This window comes from Varroa jacobsoni, unplaced genomic scaffold, assembly GCF_002532875.2.
Source record: "Varroa jacobsoni isolate VJ856 unplaced genomic scaffold, vjacob_1.0 contig01407, whole genome shotgun sequence".
NCBI lineage: Eukaryota > Metazoa > Arthropoda > Arachnida > Mesostigmata > Varroidae > Varroa > Varroa jacobsoni.
Genome location: NW_019214635.1, coordinates 5123 through 29607, shown reverse-complemented (window position 1 = coordinate 29607; position 24485 = coordinate 5123). Strand labels below are relative to the sequence as shown.

General features: G+C 39.2%; 1 protein-coding gene and 1 long non-coding RNA gene across 2 annotated transcripts in view; one reads left to right on the top strand and one right to left on the bottom strand.

The window, feature by feature from the left end:
* LOC111272017 (uncharacterized) overlaps positions 1-23540 on the top strand; it is a 44357-nt gene extending 20817 nt beyond the window's left edge. Inside the window, exons 3-6 of the mRNA XM_022853148.2 lie at positions 4626-4818; positions 8099-8303; positions 14661-14817; positions 21184-23540. Of these exons, the coding sequence (XP_022708883.1) occupies positions 4626-4818; positions 8099-8303; positions 14661-14817; positions 21184-21323 (695 nt within the window). The 3' untranslated portion in view covers positions 21324-23540. The remainder of the gene's footprint in view (positions 1-4625; positions 4819-8098; positions 8304-14660; positions 14818-21183) is intronic.
* LOC111272019 (uncharacterized) lies at positions 7550-11803 on the bottom strand. Its single transcript, XR_002687272.2, has 4 exons — positions 11693-11803; positions 11138-11270; positions 8123-8283; positions 7550-7683 (listed from the first exon to the last, which is right to left on the bottom strand). It is a non-coding gene; the product is annotated as an uncharacterized LOC111272019 (long non-coding RNA).
* Positions 23541-24485: the final 945 nt, after the last annotated feature.

Below are 24485 nucleotides of genomic sequence, written 5' to 3'. Positions count from 1 at the left end.
ATAGCCAATCGACCAAAAAATTGAGCTTATACGCTAGTTACTTTAGTAAGATTAGGCTTATGAATTCTTCGTGGAGCGGGGCCAAATACCATTTTGTTGATTTTAATCTAATTGGGTTGCTGGCTCGCTTCGCCCCCGATGACCCCTAGTACAGAGCGTAACATGACAGCAAACTGTTTTTTTTTTTTTTCTTATTATATGGTAGTAACAAAACCTCTTCTACAGCGTTAAGCATAATATTTTCTATTTTTATTTTAGTGTTACTTACCACCATTATTCGCTAAAGTTGGTTACTAGCTGTCAACTCCTGCCTATATAGAATTCACAGTACTAAGTGCAAATTAAAACATAACCCAGGTAGCATTAGCCAGCTTCAAGAAATGTCTATCTAAAAAATATATATATGGGCCTTCTGTTCGTCATCAAAAGGCAAGCAGGCCTTTAGACGCAGATTTAGTGGCTATGGCAAGGTGAAATGTACCAGTCGTTACGTTTGCATTCGATCTCATATGTACACTTGTTTTTTCCCTTCTGCTCAGATTGTTGCTTGTATTCTCTAAGGAGTCATTTTCGTCGATAGCATATCCACGTTCGTAAAGCGGAGCGTTACAAAAAGGGCCAAATTGGGTACTAGTATGGCCGAGACGACTGTGTAAGACGCTTATATTGGCACAGCTGCCGTTGCAGCTGCATTGATGATCAATTGTTTCAACTTTATTTTCATAGTTTCATCTTCTAGGTTTCAATTGGGCCGGAGAAGGGATTCTGTAATGTCACTGCTTCATTCTATTTGTTTTTGTATAACTGGCCTTTCTCAAGTCCTAAAATAAATATATGTGCTTTTGTGTCAGCGGATATGTTGTCCTCGATAACGTCAGTGACATATATAACTGGTGGTGGTCGGCAGGTTGGTCAGGATAGAACCTTTCAAAAACGCTATGCTTGATGCATGCAATGGAACGCGGCTTAGGTTGGTTATGTCTACCGCCAAGAACAAATAGGGACGTCTCTTTTTTTTGGGATTTGATTCGCAGGTATATGCTTGGTATTTTCAGACCAGTGTATACATACATTTGTGAAGATGAATGTGTGAGCAGCATTTGTACGTGATAAGAATTTTATGTTGGAATCGACAATATTACATCGTGTAGTCATGAATGTTGTCTATATAAATATTGTGTTAGATTTTAAAAGCGAAGAACGACAGTGGAAGGCCGAAAAGGGCACAAATTACTACTGCTTCACAAAATAGAATTTATCAGGCCGGTACAAGACAGATTCTGCGGATTTTTAAATCGAGTAACTTTTGAATTAATTGGTGCTCTAATAATAATCGTTTTCGTTAGAGGTACTCTTATTTTTCATGGACTAATTCGATGGCTTTGACAGCTTCCAGACAACTAACATCTGCGTTCCCATATATTGCTGCGCCGTCAATAGTTTTTTTTTCTCGAAGCGAATTAGTGGGATATGCTTGCCTGCCAGTTTCCGTTAGTCTGGATCAAATCATCAGAATGTTCTTTTTGCTTCTTTTATTAAGAGGCCGTGATTTTTTCTGACAGATTTGGGATAGCGAGCAGCATTGATTGTTTCATTTTTAGCGAGTGTATCTTGCTAGCAGATACGCTCGATGTCTTTTGTGTAAGAGCCACCATCTTTTTAGTCGACACTTTCACCGGACTTGGGTTCTCGCTAGCATGGTGTCGTTTAATTCCTTTCCACGTGGATGTAGAAGTTGAACCATGCCGTGTTTATGGCAACCGTATGAAACAGGCAGGTTTTTCGTTGATTAAGGTTCTACAAACTATACGTGAAATACACTATACTAAGGCAATAAATCGGGAATCCATTTTTTTTACCTAGCTTTCGTATTTACAATCATGTGATACGTTACGTGTGAAATACCAGTGAGTTTTGACCAACAGAGTCTTCATAGCCCGAGCTCTGCTTCTGTGAAAAATCTTTAACGTTGCACTCTTCGCCTTCGGCTCCCGACATCTGGTCACCTTCTCGCTGGTTTTCAATATTCAAATCTTTGTTTTTAAAACGTTTGCGCCATATATGTACCTTTGCTTAAAATGTCTTTACTAATCTTCGATGAGTTTCTGGATCCCCGCGGCCTCCGAAGAACAAAAACTTAACCTGTGAGCATTGGCTTTAGCTGCCAAAAGTTACCCTTATGAACTTACTCCTCCTAGAGTAAACTTAACCGATTTTCACTCTCGAGTTTCTAGCATATTAGAGCTAGCGGTGCGTAGCTCAAAAATTAAACAAAGTCTATCGGATTTACTTGTAACAGTTTAATATATGATGATAATAATAATAATAATGATAAAGATGTCGCTGCCTCTAGATATTTTAACCTGTCTGGCATCTTTCACATAATTCTCTCATATGCTTGAGAGTTGATCGCTTTGATGCAAAGAAACTTTCTTTATTTAGTCACATGGTAATGAAATCTACTTGGCAACGGTTAACATTTAATCGCTGCTTGAGCTAGCCAACTTGATATGAGGCTCTCCAGCACTGAGTTGCCAGTGTTTCAACACAGAAACACTGCGATAATTCTTTTTTTCTTTCTAAATGCCGGGTTAGTAAACAGCTGACAACAGCTGAAGTTTTTTTTATAGGCGGAATTTTCTATGCACCCCCGTGCTTCACTCCGCGCCTTTTTGTGTTAATTATTTTAACAAATCTGATTCATTCACCTAGGTTAGTGAAAGCTTAAAATCAAATACGCGTTAACAATATTCTCGTTGCAACTACCTTGCTCGGTTTAACCTGTTGCTTTTCTGAATTATTTCTGTGATCTGTTCTAATGTGGGGGGCTCAACGAACTCTGGATTTGTCTTGCTGGTAATACGCTAGCCTTTGTAACGCATGTCCAGTGCGCTTATAGGTTTTTTCAAGGTTGGCTGATCAGCTTTCTTATCGGAACGCACGTTAATCATAACGGCCAACCTCTTGGAGACATAAATGAATTAAGTCAGCCTTTAACCGACCTTTAATGGTTGTTATCATTGCTAAAACCTTTCAGTCCTTGAAAGCTTATGGATTTTGGGATTTCATAAGAAGCAGTTACATATTTTGTTTAAAATTAAGGCTGACTGTTCGCAGTACGTCATAAAGGCTTATGCGTCTTTGTAACAAACAGTTATTCCTGTGTATATATATATATATATCATGTAGATACCTATGAAAGAGATAGCTTTGAGGAGTATGTTGATTCTTAAAATGTCAGCAAGGCTTGAGGGCTTTTTTATCTTCCTTCATAACTTAACATACCTTGTTCTCTTTCGTTCAGTTATTAAAAAAATTAATTAAAATTCTAATTTTCCATTTCACATTCAGCAACTCACTCAAATTCCACACAAAACACATTATACCACAGTCAAACTAATGCGATCACAACTTTTACTCAAAAAATCTTGGATTTCACTCAATTTTAAGTATAATACATATACTTACATAGATATTAAATTTTTGTTCGATTAATTGGTGTCAACCTCGATTACTTTAAGTTTCTACCTTGGACCCAAAAAACTGAGGTCTCGTTATATGAACGTGTAGAACATCTCAGTTCAGCTTATCGGGAGCTTACTCGAAAAGAAATACCAACAAATAACATATAAAAAAAGTTCCGTACAAAAAAAAAATTATATCAACGTTCTCTAAACGAAAAAAACTACTACATTCGGTTTCTTCAGGCCGAAGTGTGACTCTTGACTACAAGAGGATTTATTTATCGCAGTTTCATTCAGCTCGTTAAGATCTATCAATTAATGCAAAAATTAACGTAAACAAAGTAGAAATAGTTTAGATATTTTAGTATTCCTCTCAAAAGATCTTTCATAGAGTACCTTCAAAAAGTTACTCAGCTAAGATGTTCGCAATGCAATACACTAGTTATAGATTTTGTCAAAGGAGCACCGAAAAAGAGCTCGGAAAGCATTTTTACCCCACTATCATGTAGGCGAAACGAAACACATCAAAGCCTATTGATTGGCATCGAAAACGAACTTCTCTATGTAGATCACCATTTACAGTGTCAAAGCCGGTTTAGTGGCGTGCATTGTATTTTAATTCAGCTCTGCACGAGTTTCGAGTGGTATCAAGAACACACCCCCCGCTACATATACTTCGATATAAGTATTCGGTTGTCATTTTGATGAAAATCTCACCAAAATATAGCTTTTTCATAGCCACATTTAAGAGGTTGCATAGATAATAGGCACAGCCCTTTTCCGAATGAAACTTAACGACCCATCAAAAAAAAAATAGATCGACTTGGATTGGAAAAAAACAGGTAGATATTAGGTTTTAGTAGGATACAAATAATAGATCCACCATCCTTTACGAACGAAATATCGATTGCTTTTTGAAGAAAGCATTCTGACGTTTTGTCCTGCTGTTTAACGACGTTGTTACAAATCGATGAGATAACCCATGAAATAATAAATGAATGAAGATGAGTTATATGTCCATCTTTTTAAAGATAGGGACCAAGAATTTCGTTGTAAAGCCTATTTATTGGATAGGATCATGCATTTATTGTGTCTCATGATTTTTATGCTGTTTCATATAATAATTCTTTTATATGCTTCTGAATGGATGTCACGTTTCAGACGACTGCCAATGCTGTATGATTCCAGGATACTGTCCATCATCTGAAACAGCCAACTTTTGTGTATCCTGCCCACCGGGTAGTTTCTCAGCTAGTCAAGGTGCTAGGGAATGTAAGCGTTGCCCTGCAGGGTTCTATGTTAAAGGGAGAGGAGCGACCGAATGCCCGAAGTGCCCACCAGGAACTTATTGCAAGTGAGTCTACTTTCGTTGCTTGACAGTGATTTTTTTTTATTTGTAGAGGATGGCGTTTCTGATAATGATCTGTATATGTAGCAAGACTAGATTCAACCATCGCAGGTCCGGTGTTATCTCTGTTTCGTTTTGACAATCTTGTAATTGTTAGACGGGCAAAGGACACTTCCTATACAGAGTTGGAGAAGTGACAGACGATTCGAAGTTCCTGGTTAACTTCGAATCAGGAATACTGCCTAACGAAACCAACTTGAAGGAATCATTAATGACAATTTGTACATGTCTAACTTTAAAGACTCGATCCTAATTTTTCCGGAGGCATTTTTTTCAAATTTGTTGATATACGACAGTAACAGATCGATGTTACGTCGTCTACCCTATATCAGTGTATTCGTTTAGGATGTAGGAACTCGAGCACACGAAAACGATAAAAACCTAATTATAATTTATTGTTCGAAAAGTGACGGCAGCACCGACTAGATCGTATTATGCTGCCGCATTTCACCATACATTTCCCAAAACGGCTTTTCTTCTACATGTAAAGTTTCAAGATCAGTGTAATAGAAAAACGAGGAGGGATGAAAGAATCAAATTAGATGTAACGGTTCTGGCAGAAATCAATGGTAATTGTGTCGGCAGAATGTTCCTGAACGAGCATAGGCGAACCTTGTACTTGTTGTCGGGACGGCTTGTATAATAGTGTACTATCGAAGTACACATAACGAGAATTGGCTGTCTAAACACTCGCTTTTGTCAAGCCTAAAACCTTATAATGTTTTTTTATTTAGTCAGATACGTAGATACATTTTTAAGTTGATTGAATGCAACCATGTTTGACTAAGGACCGAAGACAGTTTACGTACCTAGAAACATGTACACAAACCGTGAAGAGTTTCGATGCGCTCTCTGTTAATATCGCCAGATGAAAGTGTGCTTGGTTTTGAAAAATATTTATAGAATGCTTCATATCGAGATTTTTGCTGTCACGTAAAAGAAAATAATTCGCCCATTAGTGTATGGCTGGTTTCACTGGGACCGTTTTCACGACCTTTTAGTAGAACGCAGAAGCGGCCATTCCTGGTAAAATTAATAGTCGGCTACGACTGGCCCCCGCCGCCCATTGCGTGGCCTGTGCTTTCGTTTTCGTTCTAGCTCGTTCTTCCTTGCAAATATATAGCAAATATAGACATTTGCTTCATTCTTCCGAATAATTCCGCCTTATTATTATTAAGTGCTCGTAATATAGATGACACTCGCAGTCATCTAGGCAAGTTTCCTTTAGGGAATCTTAGCATCTATTTAGCACCTGCGAATCTTATCAAACAGAACTGTAGAACGCCGTTTAGTTCTTCCATCTTGTGTGTTTTGCATTTGGCGCTCAATGTCATTTTTTAACGGGCGAGAATTTCGAAAAATTCTTTTCGTCGTTTGGTTCTTCGGAATCTGAGTCAGATAGCAGGCAGACGTTGCCGTATCTAAGATTTGACCATTTGCTTACCTGAAATATCAATCCAAATCCTCGATGAGTCTACGAATGGGTTGCACAGTTCCTGCTGTCCTCTTTCTGCATCTTGTTCTTGACTTCTTCTTTGCATAGTAGTGGGTTAGCTTTTTTTTTTCTCCTTAATTGGTCTTGGCTCTGTGAGCGTTTGAATACTTTCGAGAGAGAGCAATTCATTGTTGCTTCTAGGCCCTGCACTACAGCGGTTATTGATATCTCGATTACGTTAAGTGACAGAGAAGAGGGCGCGTGGCCTCAGTAACCTTGGCAAATTGAAGCCCGTGTTCTTCAAGCTACAAGCTCTCCTTTTCTAAAACGATGTGCGCCTTTTACGAAAAGGTTTCTTTCGCGTAGGCTGTTATTAGAATAGGACATGCATTGGCGCCTATGCGCGTTTTACTCGAGCGTTTCAAAAATGTCGTTGTATGTTATGTTTTATAACAGCAGGACTAAGGTCAACTCCCGCGAGACTCCAAAGGCTACACCGAGCCCCATGTTTCCGTGTGTGCTGAATCTACATTGAGATAGGAGGCTATCAGCTTTTGTGCATAAAAAGAGAGAGAAAATGATTTCAAGGCCTTCATTACATGTATCATAAATTGGTATTTGAGGTAGTTAAAAGTACTGCTATATCCCAAAAAACCAATTTGCAAAGCCCCCGCAAGCAGAGGCTCCGAATTTTCTGTAAACTGCTTTTTATATAAATTACCAATGGCCGTTTCGGCAAACCGACCTTTAAAGTACGTGTACTAAGAAACCGTAAACGATAGTTTCAAGAGTTTTGGCAGTCGAATCTAGTAGGTAGATACGGCGATGCAATTCGGGGTCAGCTGAAGGGTTTTGGCCGAGTCCGAAAAGAGAACTTTTCCACGGCTGGGCATATCAGCATTGATTAGTGCCACGTGTAGACTTACTTGCATACGCTCAACATGATGCGCGTATACAAATATAGGTATACACATATGATAAGCATGACTATATTTCTATTGTGTGCATGTACAGGTAACATGATGTTCGTTTACATTATTTGCTAACATGAATATTTGTGAGTATTAAAAACTGCCGAAATACGAATTTTATCAGTAAAGGAAACTTGCAAAGAGACAAATGAATAAACATTTGCCTGGGTGTTTGATTCCCTAATAGTGAAGGATGTTGAGTATAACAGATATGTTCAAAGCTAACGATATATTCTCGGCATTTTGAAGTTTTCACACAAGTCTAAATAGCTTACAAAATGTATATATTTCGATATTTATTGGGCTACTGCAATTTTTCATAATTGTAAAAGTCCAGGTCTTGAAACGTCTAGCGGCTCCCGTGCCCTCGTCATTGAAACACTTGAAAGTTGCTCATTGCGTAACCTAGGGATATTAAAAAGCATCGAGAAGCGTTAGAGATTTTCCCCTTTTATAAAAAAAAAAGGGACTTTCTTGTATGTTTCTGTAATGATTTTACAAGTAGGTTGACCCACTAACCAGTTTTTAAAACTAACATAAGTGTTTTGTTTATCCCTTTCATAGATCGAAATCGCTAGGAATCTAACAGCTAGCCCAGAGCTACAATTTCTAATAGCGCAAAGTATCACAGCTACTTTATGCGACCTTCTTGGTAGGAAAGTGTATGTGCACAGTAGAAGTGAGTTTTACGGAAATTTATGATACGGTCATTGTACTAGACAGGATAGGTTGAATTATACTATTATTATTATTAGGTCTACTAAAAGCAGTATTAGAAAAACTAACGTATTGTTGTTTACGACAACTTTATTGCTTAAAGCACGCCCGGATGCACAGAATGTACCTCATGTCCCCCCGGAACCGAAGCGCCAGTTGGGGGAAAATTCGAGTGTTCGCCGTGTCCGCCGGGCACAATGAAGCCTCACGCAGGAGCCGGTAGTTGTATTCGCTGCCGGAAGGGAGCATACAATGTTGACTACGGCTCGACGTCGTGCAGTGATTGTCCTGCAGGATTTTTCTGTACGGTGAGCATGTTGCTTCTTTTTTTGCTTCTTGTTACCTCGGTTTCGGATAGTAGACTTGCAAGTTTCACTATATCTTTAGGCAGGAACTTAGCGTACGACCAGCTTAAAAAACTAAATTTAGGCCGTATAGTAAATGGTTCTATTTACAATAAGTTTGGCAGATTTATAAAGACTAAGCAGATATGAGAGATAATAAGTTGAATCTAGCTCCTTTACGCGTTCCTGGAATCTAGGTCACGCGAGCGTTTTGCTATCATGAGTAATAAAAAATTGTCAGCATTAAAAACGCGGCTTTTCAGATCGATGAACTGACCGTAAAAGGTTGATCATTCAATCGATCTAAACCACGAACGGGGCAACGACTAAAGCAGATAAGGCATCAGCCGTTAAGTTAGTCATAGAGCGGAAACGATATAATTGACGAACCCTTAAACTATCCTTTACGAAAAGCAACTAAAAGTTGACAAAAATAAGCCTCTATCCTAGCTCGATTTTCCGAGCTTACGAAATTGACAGATTTGTCATGTGGCTCAACCCGGGTTCCCTGCTCATGTATTCCACGGTATAAACACATTCGCTAACCTGACTGTCGTTGCTCTTCACGTGAGTGTGGTTTCGCAGCATAGACCGTTGTTGGCGCTCACAGAGACTGTGATCTTTCTGCTAATAACTAATATATTTTCCTTATAAGACTAATTGGAGTAAACAAAAGAGTAGCAAAGATTATGGCGCGACTATACCAGTGGCTCACGTTAGTTTCTTATACATCTTTTACACTAAACAAAATTGAGTGAGAAAACTAAAATTAATAAAGGTTTCTAAGGCTAAAAATTTGACATAAAAATGACAATGAGCAAAGGGCGCATTGAATACTAATTTAGGAAATATATTTATTATATTCAGCCACTCCGAATTTTCAAAGCAACAAATATAGACTTGACAAAACTTCTCTGATTAAAACAAAAGGCGCGGTTTAAAATTATCCGTTGAAGTTACATATCCGAACGGTGTATCTTTCCGAATGAACATCAATATAAAATTGCTTATTTTTGGTTAGGAAACACAATTAAAGCAATTCTCATAGGTAACAGACTTTAAGCCTTTCGGACACGTGTTTTTATTTTCGCTTCCTACATTCGTGGCCTACAAGAGAGTACAATTTAAAAGCTAGTGGTTTTTTAGGAATTTCATAATATTATTAAATGATTCTCTGTTGTAGATCTCAGTTAAGAGTTAAATTAAGTTAACCCTCCTGTCTCATTAATGAATAATTGACATATAATGTACATAACAGATCGTTGATGCGTAAATCATCTTTTTTTGCTGGTAATTGTGCGCATTTGCTGTGGCCTAACAGAGCCTTATAACTCGACAAGTGCATCCTTGCATAATAGTATGGGCTGGCGTAATATCTTACGAATGAGATAGCAAAGATACTACACGGCAGCATAGGCCACCGACCCTTCCTCATACATATCCTAAAACGTTTATGTATGGGTAACTGGTGGATTAAGCCTTCCTCTTTGTGCGCGGATAAAAGCCCACAGCCAGAATGGGGTCTAATCGGCTGATAAAGAAGAATGAGAATCTCGTCGTCTGCCTTTGCCCTCTACAACAAGTTAAGCAACATCTTATTACTACTTCAGATCTCGGCTGGGCTGACTACCACTAGTGACTTCATAATGTTATCCAGGGGAACGATTTCTGGAACAAGGTGCCGATCGAGAGAATAGTTGAAATCATGCGGATCCCGAGACATACACACATTGTTCCGAAAATAGATATATGAGCTTGCCTGCGGATTTCTAAGGACATAATTTACGCGAATTTACAAAATATTATCAAATAAAAATATTGTTCTCCGGCTCTTGCGTTTACGTATGTAGAGTACTAGTAATTTCGAATTTGATTGGTCACATTAAATAACTGACAAGCAATAATTGAATTTTCAAATAAATAAAACTCAAGCCAGTTTCCGAGCAAGATGCTTGTATAACTTATCTACAGTAATAATAGTAACAAGCTGAATAAAAACCAATGGAGTATTGCTTACCTTCTATATAATTTTCGAACTCGCTTTTTGAAACTTGCAGTTATTTTCCTACTGCCATAAATCTATTTTCGTCTAGTTGGCCGACACCGTGAATTTCCCAAACTAAGCAATTGCATGTGTTAGTTCTAGAGCAATCCTAGAGTGAGCTTGGTTAATCGTTCGTGCCCAACTAATTAATGTACGATGTATATAATTGATATTCATGTTTTTGTATTTTCTAAGTAAAATTGTATTCACGATTTGCAAGAGGAATCGCGGCGCATAAGAGGCAACGATACATCAAACGCTAATATGACTGAGGTGCCACGTCTTCTGGCGTATACATATGTCAGTCTTTGCTGTCTTGTACCTGTACATGATTTTTCCAAATAGCGTTGACGTCCTATTTTAACTTAGCCGGAAAATAACTTAGCAGACGGACTCAAATAAGTGAAATTAGCTATCACTTGGCTCATCGTGATTTTCTGCTACGTTAGTATTACAAATGTGGACGCCCGATCTCACTTCACAACGACCGGCATGCCAGAACCCAGTATGTAGTATGAATGCGTCAAAAAATTCACTCACTATGTGCAAGATGTCAGTGTTGCCCTAATTGTTTGTGTCAGTAACACAAACTGGATACCAGAGAGCTTCGTAAACGTCTTCTTTTAGTATACGCAGGGACATCATGCTTACTAATCAAAATGCTCGAATGCATTTTTCAAGTGGACCTTGCTACCTAGGTACATGGTATGTTCGTCCTATATACCTGATCTGTACATATCCCTCTAAAACACACCTTCACTTCAGGCCGCCTTTGCCAACAGCAGGCTTTGGTTGTCCTAATACATCTTCACACGTCGGGGTACCCAGTAGGACTTAGCTTGATGGAATGTATGAGCAATATGGAGCTTCCGGAAGGGACCAGTGGGCTAAAAAGAGAGCAAGCGACCTTTAGCGATGACACCGTTGTTCAGCACCTGCTTCTTTCTGTGTCTCATATTTATATTTTTGCTGTACGTTCCCTTTTTCGCTTTCTTTATATGCCGCGCTTACTTCATTCGCTTTTTCGTACCTTTGACTCGCATATAAATGGTTCGGACTTTTCTTCTCTAGCTAGCTTTCCTTGCATACTTCGCTTCTCTATTAGTGGTCACCTATCACAATAGAGATTTTGCCTAGCTTATTCAACCCAGGTGGCAGAAGCAACACCTAAACTTTGTCCTATGCTGCGTGCTGTCCAGTTAAGCGGACTGGGTTATATAGGCTAGTATTACAACAACGACGGCACACGAACACCATCAGTGATAAAGGCAGCTATGGCAACGACGCCAGGCCATGGCAGACAACATACATTACTGTCGTACAATGACGTTTTTATCCAGCGTCTGACGCTATCGTAAGCTGCTCGAAACATTCAGATTCATCCATTTACTTTACGTCACATTAATTTGCCGACGCTTAGACTCTCTGAGCAGAATATATAGGTACGCAGACGAATACATAGCGACCAAAACAATAATAGTTCACTGAGTCTGCATTTGTTTTGTACTGGGAATGCTACTCTGATAGATATAGTGTATTCGATATATCTGTGTAAGAAAAAAGCACCACATTGGCCGACATAGCGACAGCGTTAGTTGTCGGGAAGTTGGTTCTAACCACCTTCTCCGGCGTCGCAAAGCATAACCAGTAATGCGCCGAAAAACTCGTCACACTCGGTTCCGCAAAGCTCAAATTAGACCTCGACCGATGTGGGTCGAAAATATGCTCAGCGGCAAATCGTCGTATTAGATGTCGCTATGGAAGCGCCATACAGGTAAACCCTACAATGCTGGAGATGCAAAATATATATATTTTTTTTTACAAAAAGAAAAATCAACGGGGATAGTTGTGTCTTGCATACGAATTTTGTGTGGTCATAAGCATCAGCATTATTGCTTGAAGCAGTTCATGTCACTATATAAAAACTGCCACGCTGTTACGTTCTGTGTTGCATACGGCTAGTACACACGTATCGTTGTACGGATACATACCCACCGTGCACCGAAAATAATTTGGGAGGCCGCGATAAATCGAACGTCTAGCAAGGACATGTTTGGCCTCCAGATTCTGTTAGGACAAAAGTTCTATAAAAGTTAGGTTTAGCGGGAGTCGCGACAATCGCAAGACGTCGAAGAACCGACCTCGGAGAAATTGATAGAAAGGATGGCGTTTATTATAAGTGCTGCCAGCTTCGTCTGGGCGGACACAGTAAGCAGTAGCAGCTGTACATTGCGATGTTGTCATACGTTCACAGGGAATAACCTGGTCGACCAGTGCAGTGTGGGCAACTACGGAACGACATCCCGTTAGAGGACACCTGTCAGGCGTTCGAATTGCTAGGCGCATTTTGTACGTAGGTCATTGGAATATGACCTTGTCGCCGATATTAGTGTCAGTTTATTGCTAGAAGCGTATAGTATGAAAGTGCAGAATGTAAGACCAAGCACTATTCGATGTTGCAGTTTGACAACAACAACGAAAGGTGTACACCTGCATATGTTTTTATAAAGTTGGGGTATTTAATATATTTCAAATAACTGTACTCGTTTATAAACACATGCGAAGTTAAAATTATATAATTCCATAGATTTTGTTGGTGAATTATTATGAACGTTCCATTTACCTTCCATTGGAATAATTTACATATTGATTCTGCATAAAACTTCAATGATTACTAGTAAGGGTGTAGCACAACGCTCAAAAATTATTAGTCGCCTATAGTTTGATAGGTTTTTTTCGTATGAAAACATGCAGCTCCTTGAACGTTGACCAAACTACTGACTATTCGCCTGCCGCCCTTCATTAATGGGGATTAAGTAGTGGCCCTTCTCATTGATTACCCGCATAGCTTTTTCTCCTTATCTTGGTTATATAACGTTTACAATTAGAGAACTAGCCGTAACAAGTTGAGCTAATGAACGCCTTTTTGGTACGAGAAAATCACACCCAAGTGTCAGAAACTTCGAGACAAAGACAAAACCATGTTGTAATCACAGTCAACTTTCGACCCCTCAAGCATGACTAACCACGACGTCACCTTATGTTATTATCATAAAGCTGTACATAGACTAACTTGTGAAAATAAGCATCCTATTAATGAGGGCTTACTTATTGCATTTCTGACTTTCTTTACTCCCAATTCCTAGACTAAGACAAAACACCTCATGTCACCCGTTTGTCGAAGGACTTTTTCCTGTTTGGCCTGAGGAACAACTCGAATTGCTATTCTCTGTTGAGTAGTCGAGAAGGAAGCACAATCGACGCTTTAAAGGCTCTGACGAATCAGTAAAAAAAAAAACAGAAAAACATTCTAAAAACACACGACACATACGGTTAAGCAACGCAGAGCCGCCGTTCCTAGGTCACCGTTTGCTGCCTCTGCCGTGAAACTTGCCCCACTTCAGTCCTGGCTGCACAATTACTACGAACGAGTATAGGTGGTATAGGGAAGAGAGGGTAAAGACTGAACACTTAATTTTTCTACAGTAGATCGTATGTTCGCTCGTGTGCCCACCGCAGTTGTAACGTGAAATCAGCTGTTCCGCTAAACTACTACGCAGAGTGCACCGCCACAAGAAAATTTTCGGCACCCCGAAAATTCGTCTCATTCAACACCTATTAAGCTGTTGATAATTATCATATAGCCAAGTCGCTAATCTTGTAGCATAAACGCAAATCGATATGGTTGAGAGTATTCCATTTCGTAGCATTAGAAAATGTAGAAGGAAGTATAATGCCAATAATTCTCATCACAACAAGCAAATTGATTTTAGATAATTATATAATTTAATACATATAATTCTGCATTTGACTGTTTGTTGATCTGTCTGGCGATGGGATCTATTTCTGATTGCAGCAAGACTGATGTATGTACTTCTCGTACATTGTACGTCGGTCCGGCTGATTTGAAATACGAAAGTCATAGGACCTCAAATCAAGACTGATCTGAAGTGATTCCAATTCTAGTTCATAGCGACATAGGTTAAAACGCCATAAATTTTTATAAGTTTCATTTTATATGCAATTCACGGCTCGTTTCAGGATTACGACTCTTTAAAAAAAAGTGCTCTTTAGGCGGCCCCATCGATTTCTGCTGGGTGGTAAAAGCAAGGTACATCCCGTAGTCTTCATATGTCATGATTGGCTTTTGCAGGTTACCGTTGAGCAGTCCCCTCAGGCATGGAGCTCACACCCTGCATGGTACAAATATATGTGACAACTTTATGTGTGATCTACTATGTTGTAATAGGATTTCTACATTCGTATTGCCCTTCCAGAACCAGTGGCAAGCTCCAATAGAATGTCCGGATGATTCTATTTGTCCGGAAGGCTCACATCGGGCAATTAATTGTCGCCCACCACTTTTCGCTCGGCACGGATATCAGTGCTATTTAGCCGATCCCATCATTGCGCTCATCGTTTCTACGATTATATGTAAGTATCGCAAATAATTGACAAAGCGAGCTGACCTATGCACTAACAAATAGACCTCATACATAACATAAATTAGTAAAGGTACAGTGGTTTCGTCAACATCATATCTACCGGATGAACTATTATGGGTAAAAAAGAAACGATGGATTAAAAATGCTAGCTATTAATAAAAGGTATCGTATCATTTTTACATCGAAGTATCGTACCTGAATGCGACATTTCCGATTGGCATTTTTTTTATAGAGAAAACAATTCTAGTAAAGACGATTGAATTGAGGAAGAAAAATTAGGGAACTCGAGTTGGTGACCGCTGGCAAATCTTTAGCAAACGACAGTTGGTCAAATACAGTGAAAAAGAGAAACAGTGAAATATTATGGTAACTTGTTTCGTAATTTATTCTACGCTTCGTTTAAGATTACTTTGTGTCAATTAGATGCACTCCTCTTTTTCTGTATTCGACCACAACGCGTACATGTCATAATTCGACATGTATTTTAATGAAGAGTCGTAAAGATATAGTAATTGTGCTACACTCATCGACCCGGTTACTGGATGAGCTTTTGTTGCTTCTCTTTGTTCTTTCAGCGTATCCAGTTCTGCATCTATCAATAAAGCAAGCGCATAAAATTTATTTTTCTGAGTAAAGGGTATTCCGCTGGCTGCTTAACGAATGGCCTGGACCTTAAATAGTTATGCATAGACTAACAAACGTGGTCGTCCTAATTATTACGCTAGCAACAAGCAAAGAGTAACAATTCTACCAGTCGACAAAGCCGTACGACCTACCCTCACGAAATCCCTCTACGGTGTGGTGTCTGTTAGCTAAAAGGTATTATAAAATTACAAAGGATAATTGATAGCAGGACACTGAGAAGCCCTACAAGCACCGCCGCGTTGTCTTACAAGGCTAGTTCGAGCGGATTGGGTTCGATGTTTTATAACAGAATAATGTACGTATGATATGTAGTCTATGGATTGATGGATCGCTTGTTGATGCTTGACCTTTCGAGGAGAACAGTCGAAACCTGCCAGTCGGGCCAAATGAATATATATGAAACTAATGCAATTTAACCTTAACATAGGATCCTACGTTTACCTTCATTCATGCAATCGAGTCGAAGAACCAGATAGGCTCAGGTTAACGTCCAGCTCCGATGTAGTATCTGTCAGGTAAGATCTAGTTAGAAAAAACGATCGAGGATTACATCGGGGTTATGGAAAATACTTCTGTCCAGTAGGTCAGTAATAATGGGCAAGTCTGTCGTTAAGCGTTGCCGTTGATGTATTTCACAACGAAGATGAGTCTGACTCAGGCAACACCAGCAATATCCGAATAAACACTGTGAGTTAAAGCTGCTAGATGCGCAGGTGGCTGTGTTCCCAGGATTTCAATCAGGAACAATGATACACATTAGGATACAGTCATTTTCCTGCAATGTAGCTTGGTAATTGTCATTTTCTTATCGGTCTACGTTTATATATAACCACTAGAAGCACAATTGGCACACTCGTTGTATTTATCTAATGTCTTTCATTTCTCGACTAGCATAAATATTTAAATATTAAAACGACCATGCATCGGAAAACTCTATTGTTGAGTTTTTATTATTTTTTTTATTTTATTATTTTTTTTATTATTTTATTATTGAGGCTCTGCTAAAGCTAGACAGGTAGCTTTGAGAGCTCCATTAAAAATGTATGCACAGTCTTTTCTTACACTTAAGCAACATTTAAAAAATTATTAAATGTAAAACTTTTCCTTTTACCGTGTCTGTTTAAAATTACTGCCATTCTAGTCAATATACTGCTGAAAACGGTGGAAAGCTTCGGTAAACATCCAGCTTCCCATTGTCGTCGCTTTCCTGGCGTAGATTTTAAGCTAATCCTATGAGAAAAAAAAACCCATTGGCGTCGGGTCTAATGAACGCACAGGGTATTTCGTGAGACTTCTTTGTCGAGCCGACTTGTCTAAAGGACTCTCATCAAAATACGCTCTTAGGTAGCCGTGATGGTGTGCAGATGGTCCGTTACAACAAATAACCCACCAAAATATATATATTTAAATATAACAGTGATGCAAGCAGTATAATATGAATTACTCGATAAATATACATCTATAGTAGATACGGGACCGAACGGCTGTGGTCGTCCTCCTCAGCCAAGGATAAACTTAGGGCAGTTGTAAACAAAACAGTAAGTTGGTTCATAATATGCTATTTTCCGCATCGAGGGATATAAATTACAGCATGTGAGTTCACACCCAGGTACGATATTGTGCCGGTTTTCGGGGAAATACGTCTGCTCTAATTACGTTAACCAAGAATTTGCCTCTGGAATGAAAATAGACTCTGTTGGGCAAAGCGCACGGCCGCGAGCACAACAAGTACATAGCAGAATGTGCTCTGAGACGAAAGAGCATTTGGTTATGTAGGCTCACCGGCACGCAGAAACGGATTAAGAGGAGGCCTTGATAGTGCAGCGTTAAATCAAATCGCCTGAACGCTAGACAACACCGATTACAGGATGAGGATGTGCCGCTGGATAAACGTGGCCGAGTTGTAATGACTCAAACATTATAATTTGAATTAATGATTCAACATAATACATTTACCTAGCAGCTAGCGATAAAGCTAAGTCAGTGCGATTCACTATATATACAAGAAATTATGTATCTCAGACTTTTAACCCCGCAACATCCTGTCACTGGGTGCGGGTACGAACAGCCAGAACTCGTAAGGAAATTGTTTGTTACCCTTCACTTGCCACCAGCATTAAACCAGTCCTTTGTACCGTATAACTGCGTTAAATTACCTGAAACGGTTTACAACGATCACACGACTACATGTTTGGCTGTTGTGGCATGACCTTACACGTCCTTCTGATCATGTATATCAGGTCTCAGGGGAGATAATCGCTGGCAGCAGCTATATTGGCCGCAAGCAGTCCGAAGGTAAAATTATTCATAGATAGACGGCAACTGGGGCCACTAATATTGTCCTGCAAGGCGGGCGGAGCTGGACTTCGCAAAGCAAAACAACCTCTACTTTGATCGTCATTTCATCAAGAAAAGATTGTACAGAAAGGAGAAAAGGATATCGCAGTACCTATTCGTAAAAATGGAAGTGCACAGTACATAAGATGAGATAGCTTTATTGGTAGGGACGACGTCGAGAAAAATCGGAAGAAAGACAGAGCTTCCCATTTTTTTTTGTGGTATAATTCCGTATGTTGACTTTGGGTTACTAACACAAAACTGAAAAATGGCTGTATACAAACGCAGAAATAAATGCACCCATATTGGAGTAGTCGTAGTCAAAAAGCTTGAACCCAAGACATATGCGATTTATGTGACATTCGGGAGTTTACTAAAGTGCAACAGGAAAACGCTATTTGCAAACAACATAGCGTAAGGGGGCAAGTCTGCTCGCATTTATAATGGCTCAGAGTGCTGAGGTGCTGGTAGCAGACCTTCCCAAGACACACACGGACAGCAAGTAAGGACAAATTGCACCAAAAAATGAATTATGTAATACATAAACCCGACGAAAGAAGTTATGTACACTTAATGCGTATCTGACGTTTTTTACAACAGATGTGAAAGTAGAAATTCTTTAGGGTACTCTTAAACCCTTTGCCAGTGTCCGACTCGGGTTTATTTAGTGCATAGTTTATTGCAGTAAAATATGTGAATCAGGTACAACTGCACACACTGTATATTTCTGTGCATACGTGAATAAAGCATTACTCAAGAGCTAGTTCAAGGGTGTCGTGCAGTTTTCTTATATAAATTCAGTGAAAACTTTCAAGCAATGGGACCAAATTTCGAGCCTAGAAAGCATTTTTCAATCGATGTACATGTGCGCTCAGCTATTGTCGATAATTTTAGCAAATAATTCAACGGTCTTATAATAGTGTATACGGTCAGTCGCATATATGTAAACACGGCGCACGAAAACGACATAGAACTTTGTTAGAATAATTAAGTTTTCGAGCCGCTGAAGTCCTTGAACCGCTACAATAAGCAATATTTTCATCATAAAGATCTGTCTGACATCTGCTAAGTTACTAATTAGAAAAAGTCAACAATTGCATTCGTTAATTTATTTGAAAATTCGAATAAACAGAGTCAAGAGGCCTGTACTCTGATGAAGGTGTTCGTTACCAACGAGGCAAGATTCCTTGATAGTATTTAGAAGTATTCTATATAATAATTGTATAATGGGTCTTTAGCTGAAACAAAACCCAGTATTTTAACTTTAATTCATCCTTGTCACCTATTTTTCGGCGAATTTCGAATAATCGGTATAAACTTATAGTATATTCTGAGGGCGTAGATATGGTTAATTAGAACGAAATATCACCTACTGAATTGAGTAATACGACAACAAAGGTAAAACACTGCTGCGCCCATGAGCGATCCTGTTCCATGGAATTAGCATGCTATTATATCGGAGAACGGAATAACCTGTTACTTTAATTAACCCCGCAACCTTCTTCTTATTAACACGCACGCTCAAATGAGCTTGTCTTCGATGGGTTCTGGCGATGCCTTGATGTAAATAGAGTTGGTTCAGTATGTACAGTGTACATTTATGTCAGACTCAGTGTATCAGTCACCTTCGGGCAAACAAAGCATAACAAATGGTACCGTTGGGCCCTGTTGTCGAAAAGCCCGTTCAAGCAACCTGACACAAAGAAACACTTACCTGACCAGATGACTATTAGGTCCAGGGTTGTCCGATTTTAATTGTAGTGGCCGTCTCCTTTGCACAGTTGTACCAGGTAGAAGCCGCTATTTGATATTTCGCTGACTAGAAGCGCTATTTCATACATTTATGAAGTTGTCTGTCTGACCTTTGCACATACTGTGCCCGCTCTTATCCGCTATTCAGTACAGGCCAAAACGAAGATCCACCTTTTGTCTGCGGTTGACTTTAACGAAATGTATCGCTTTACAGCATTTACCTGAATGCAGGCTTGCAGATGATGTACGACGATGGGTTTCTTTCACAACGGACACGGTTTGTGATAAATTGGCACTAATTTGAGATAACCGTTATAGAATCGTTTTCAAAAGAACTGAAACTTAATCCGACCGTGATTTTCTACTTGCTTCCTTTTATATTTGAAGTTAACCTTGTCGAATATACTGGGGATTAAATATACAGTTCGCCTCCATAATCGTGGCCAAAATGAATTTGTTCATTTTGAAAACGCTAGAAATACAATTACAAATGTTCAAATTCTGTGGGACCTATTTTTTATTTAAAATTTTTATTTTTAAAATTTAACTTCCAGATGAGCAAGTGTATGTTCTAAAATTGCTAAAGTGCCTCCATGTTTAGAGGTAATTTTTCAATTACACGGTAAGACATTTCACAAGAATCTGAGCCAAACACCGAATGATTAACTCTGCGGACAGGCTGCTTTTAGTATCTCTTGATTTTTCTACCATGAAATTGGTAAAACTATCAGATCATTTAATCGAGATATTTATTAGTTATCCGTAAATAATGCGTATCCATATATTATTGTTATATAAAGTTGTATTTTATACCGATAGAATACAGATCTAATTGAGATAAACAAGTGTTGTCCATGGAAACGTATACATGTATATACATTGTTGATGCATAAAAAAGTTTTCAGGATGCCCGCCTTTTTGTCAGTTTTTCATGGTGATAGGATGAGTGAGAGGCAAACGTGTAAATAACATACGGTTTAGTATGGCATACGCATATCGCTTCTGTCAACTGCTTATGGCGTGTGGCGAGCGCCTCAGCCTCCTGTTTGTATATGGGGCGAAAAAACTGAAATTATAAAAGGCGATTAAATCAAGTCGACGACCATAAGGTGGAAATTTTGATAAGTGTAAGCAAATATGTGATTCCAATTTAATAAAATAAGTCAATTTCATAAATAATCCTGAATGTAATTGACACCAAAAGTGTATCGTTGCCATTTCGAAACACAGAAAGGCAGAGTTAACTTACCATACCAACAGCATATAAGAGCAAAAAAAAAAAGACCTTTACAACGAAAATGTTACACTGTCAGCGGCCGTGTAACTACAAAATGCTTCCATGCAAGAAGGCGTAAGTCCAATGTAAACATTTCAAAGCTATTCTGCATGCAATCATCCGTATACATTTGCAGTCTATAATGTACTTTTTGGTACAGAAAATGCTCCCTGCATTTCACACAGCTGTGCTTCTTGTTTAAACAATAAGATTTTTTTAATATATTTTGATGCGTAACTTAACGCCATGATAGGTTCTCTTCTATCTGAACGCCATTAATTCACATTATTCACGTTTGCTTCGTATGCACCGTTTGTGTCCTTCTCTGCATCGGCTTATTTTCAGTATCAACACTCGGTGGGATGTTTGCCATTGCACGCTACTACGTACGGCAAACGCGACGCTATTCGGTGAACCAGGAAACGGCTTCACTGATGCAGGCGCATAACAACAGCCAGATGAATTCAACGCTGTCGGGCTTCTGAAGTCGCGTTGCCTCCGAGCCCCGACTCAGCGTGCAGGTGCAAACGATGGACCTCGTGGAGGCACTAGAGCGGCCCCAACCGCAGGGCCCCTATCATCTGGGACATCAGCACCGCCCGGGCGCCAATGGCACCGCGGCCGGGCCTTGCGCCGGGAGGAATCACGGAAGGGACTCGGGGGTAGAGCGAAGCGCGAGAGACAACCCAAAATTTATTGTACACAGCGCCAATGACGCCAAAGCCAATGGTGAACCAGCCAAGGAAAGCCATAATGAAGATTAGTAGTCATTTAGAGTGCACCCACTACAGATGAAGTCAACGTAATGACTGAATCGGTCCACAGACTTTTCAGACTGAAGTGACTACTGTGCATGGCATTGTAAGTGGATTTTTAGTAAAGTAACTAATGAGAATATTGAGGATTAAGGTATTCTAAGGTCCAAAGTCAAGATTCATGAATGGTCATATGGGTACGCTATGGATATGATTAGCTCTGTCATCTAAGTGACAGGTAAATCTATGCACGATGAGTTCATTTCAGCAAAATTTGTGACACATTAAGTTGCGAAAACCCTTTCCAACGTACCATACATAAAGAAATCAGGCAATAGTATCATGAGATTAGCATAGTAACTATGCGATAGTATTGTATTGAGGTGCACGTCACGGTACCTGTCTCACCAAGACAGTAACAGTATGTTGAGCCGAACCCCGTTGCTAAGTGTGTCTTCGGGTCTCTCACATGGTGACGCCTGTTAAAGAAAGCGCGAAAGGCAGAAGCAACATTGCTTTCGAATACGATGCGCTCGCACTTTCCAAAGGTTCAACGGCCACCTTTTAAAACAAAAACAAATGAAGCGAAAAAAATCAGCTGCTGGGTCTGTTGGCGTCAGGCAGCTCTTGATTAATCGAAGCAATTGGGTCAGCTCAGTAAAGAAAGTGTTACTCGTACTAGTTTTACGCGTAAAGTAAACAGCGGATCAGAATGTCTAGACTTAAAGCGAAAACAGACTCACCGCTTTTGAAACTTGTTGTGGCCGTTCAGAGGCTTCTTCCGGGAGACCCTGGAATTATTCTCAGGCTCTCTTAGTTGTGTAAATACTTGTACATATTCAGCCAACCGCTATGGACCGAAACCGACGAACCGAGATGGGGCGAACCAGAAGGGAGAGAGAGAGAGAGAGAGAGAGAGAGAGAGAGAGAGAGAGAGAGAGAGAGAGAAAATAATGCGAGGCTGGAGCAAAGCTTAAGATGACAAAGAGGGTCGTCTGCGCCAATAAGTCGAACACCTTTGAGAATTATATACGTCTCGTTGAGTTAAATCATCGCCAGATAACACCACTGGCACCAAAGCACCAAACCATAATTATTTATAATTATATTATTACTCATAACGAAACATTGTTATTATTACTATCACGATTTGATCATCATGATTTTAGTAGCGCCTGATTGTGCTTCGTGACTGTTCATTTGTCCAACAACGGTTCAAGCGTGATTTCGGTTTTTTATTTACCGAATCCATTTTCTCGGAGCACCAACGTTAACCTTCCAGAGGAGTAAACGCAAAACTACAACAACTTATCAGACAAGTAAGTATATTTCGGATTAAACAAAGTACGCTTTCGATAGGAAGAAATGTCTTTACAATCAAAATGATGGACTTATCTACTAAATCGATAATATCATTGATGATGCTAACAAAAAAAAAAACAGTACGATTTTAGATCTTCTACGAAGAGGTTACACATATCGTTCAAGTAGAGCCACTAGTGATGCTGCCAACATAATAGTTGTACTTTATACAAACGAGCACAGATATCAAGACACACGTAAGGCCATGAGACACTTTCAACACGAATCTATGTATTTATAAACACAGACAAGGCATACGTATAGACGTTATATCAATCAATCCAAATATTGTTATAATTAGAAAACATCTAACTGTGAAGAAAAAAAAAACGTAATACATTGCAGCTTATAGCTTATAGAAGAAAAATTACTTAATATATACATGCAAAAGTAGAGACACTGAGCAAACGTTCAGAATAACACTATCGTGGACGTTACTGTTAAACATATTACTAAAGGAACAAATATATGAAAGTATAAAAACATATACACATATGCTAGTGAGTCGTAACATTTCTCCTTGTATAATTAACAAGAAATAGTACACTGGATAAATACATTGTAATCGAAAAAAAAAAAACATAAGATACCTAGAGAGTAAATAGGTAAGCGTGTAATTGAGAACAGAAGCTCAAGAGGTATTCCCGAAGGAGGTTTCTGTATTTCCCACTTACGAACTTTCTTTTTTCACACAAATTTTTATATATACTGCACACAAGTGTTGGGTCGTTCAGTACGAAGCGTGACAAGCAATAATCTTATATTTTAAGATGATTTTATTTTATCAGGGTGCGACACTTGGCGACTTTGTTTTATAATTGAGGTACATTTGTATTGTTCAAAGTCTAAGACCGCTCACACGTTCGGGCTTTTAGCAGACGAGTTGAAATGGACCATAAGCCACTCGCGTGCTATATAAACAAAAGTTTCACCTTGGAACTACTAGTAGAAACTTTAGAAAATTTTGGGATAGACATTTTGAAAATGGGAGAAAATGAAGGTGAACAAGAAATACTTGAAATGTATGGTAGAAGTCAACTCATTTCAATATGCACAGGTTTAATTAGGTTAAATAATTAAGGTCAGGAAGGAAGGAAGGATTTGTTGCTCTCATGTTACAACAGCGACCTCTTCTGGTACCGAATCGCGACATGGGATAGAAAATGGGTCCTCTGCGTTAACCGCAGACGATCACATTTGTTGGCGTATGCAATCGAACCAGCTACAAAGATGTCTGTTAGGGGGGTCGAGTACAGATATTGCCCACTACAGCTCCGTGTGTGGTAGTTTGTTCGTTACGTTGAAATGTACTATGAACGATTGGAATTGATAACGAAAATACTCAGTATTAAACAGTCAATATTAGCAAACAACGGTGAACCACATTTACTGCGTGACAAGACTCAACTTCATACAATAAGAACTGTAGCTTTTGCGGCAAGAAAGAAAGCTGCAGGAGTTATCTCTACTATATTCATCAGACGTTGCTGTCACAGACTAGAATTCGTTTGAAAATCTCGACAGCTTCTT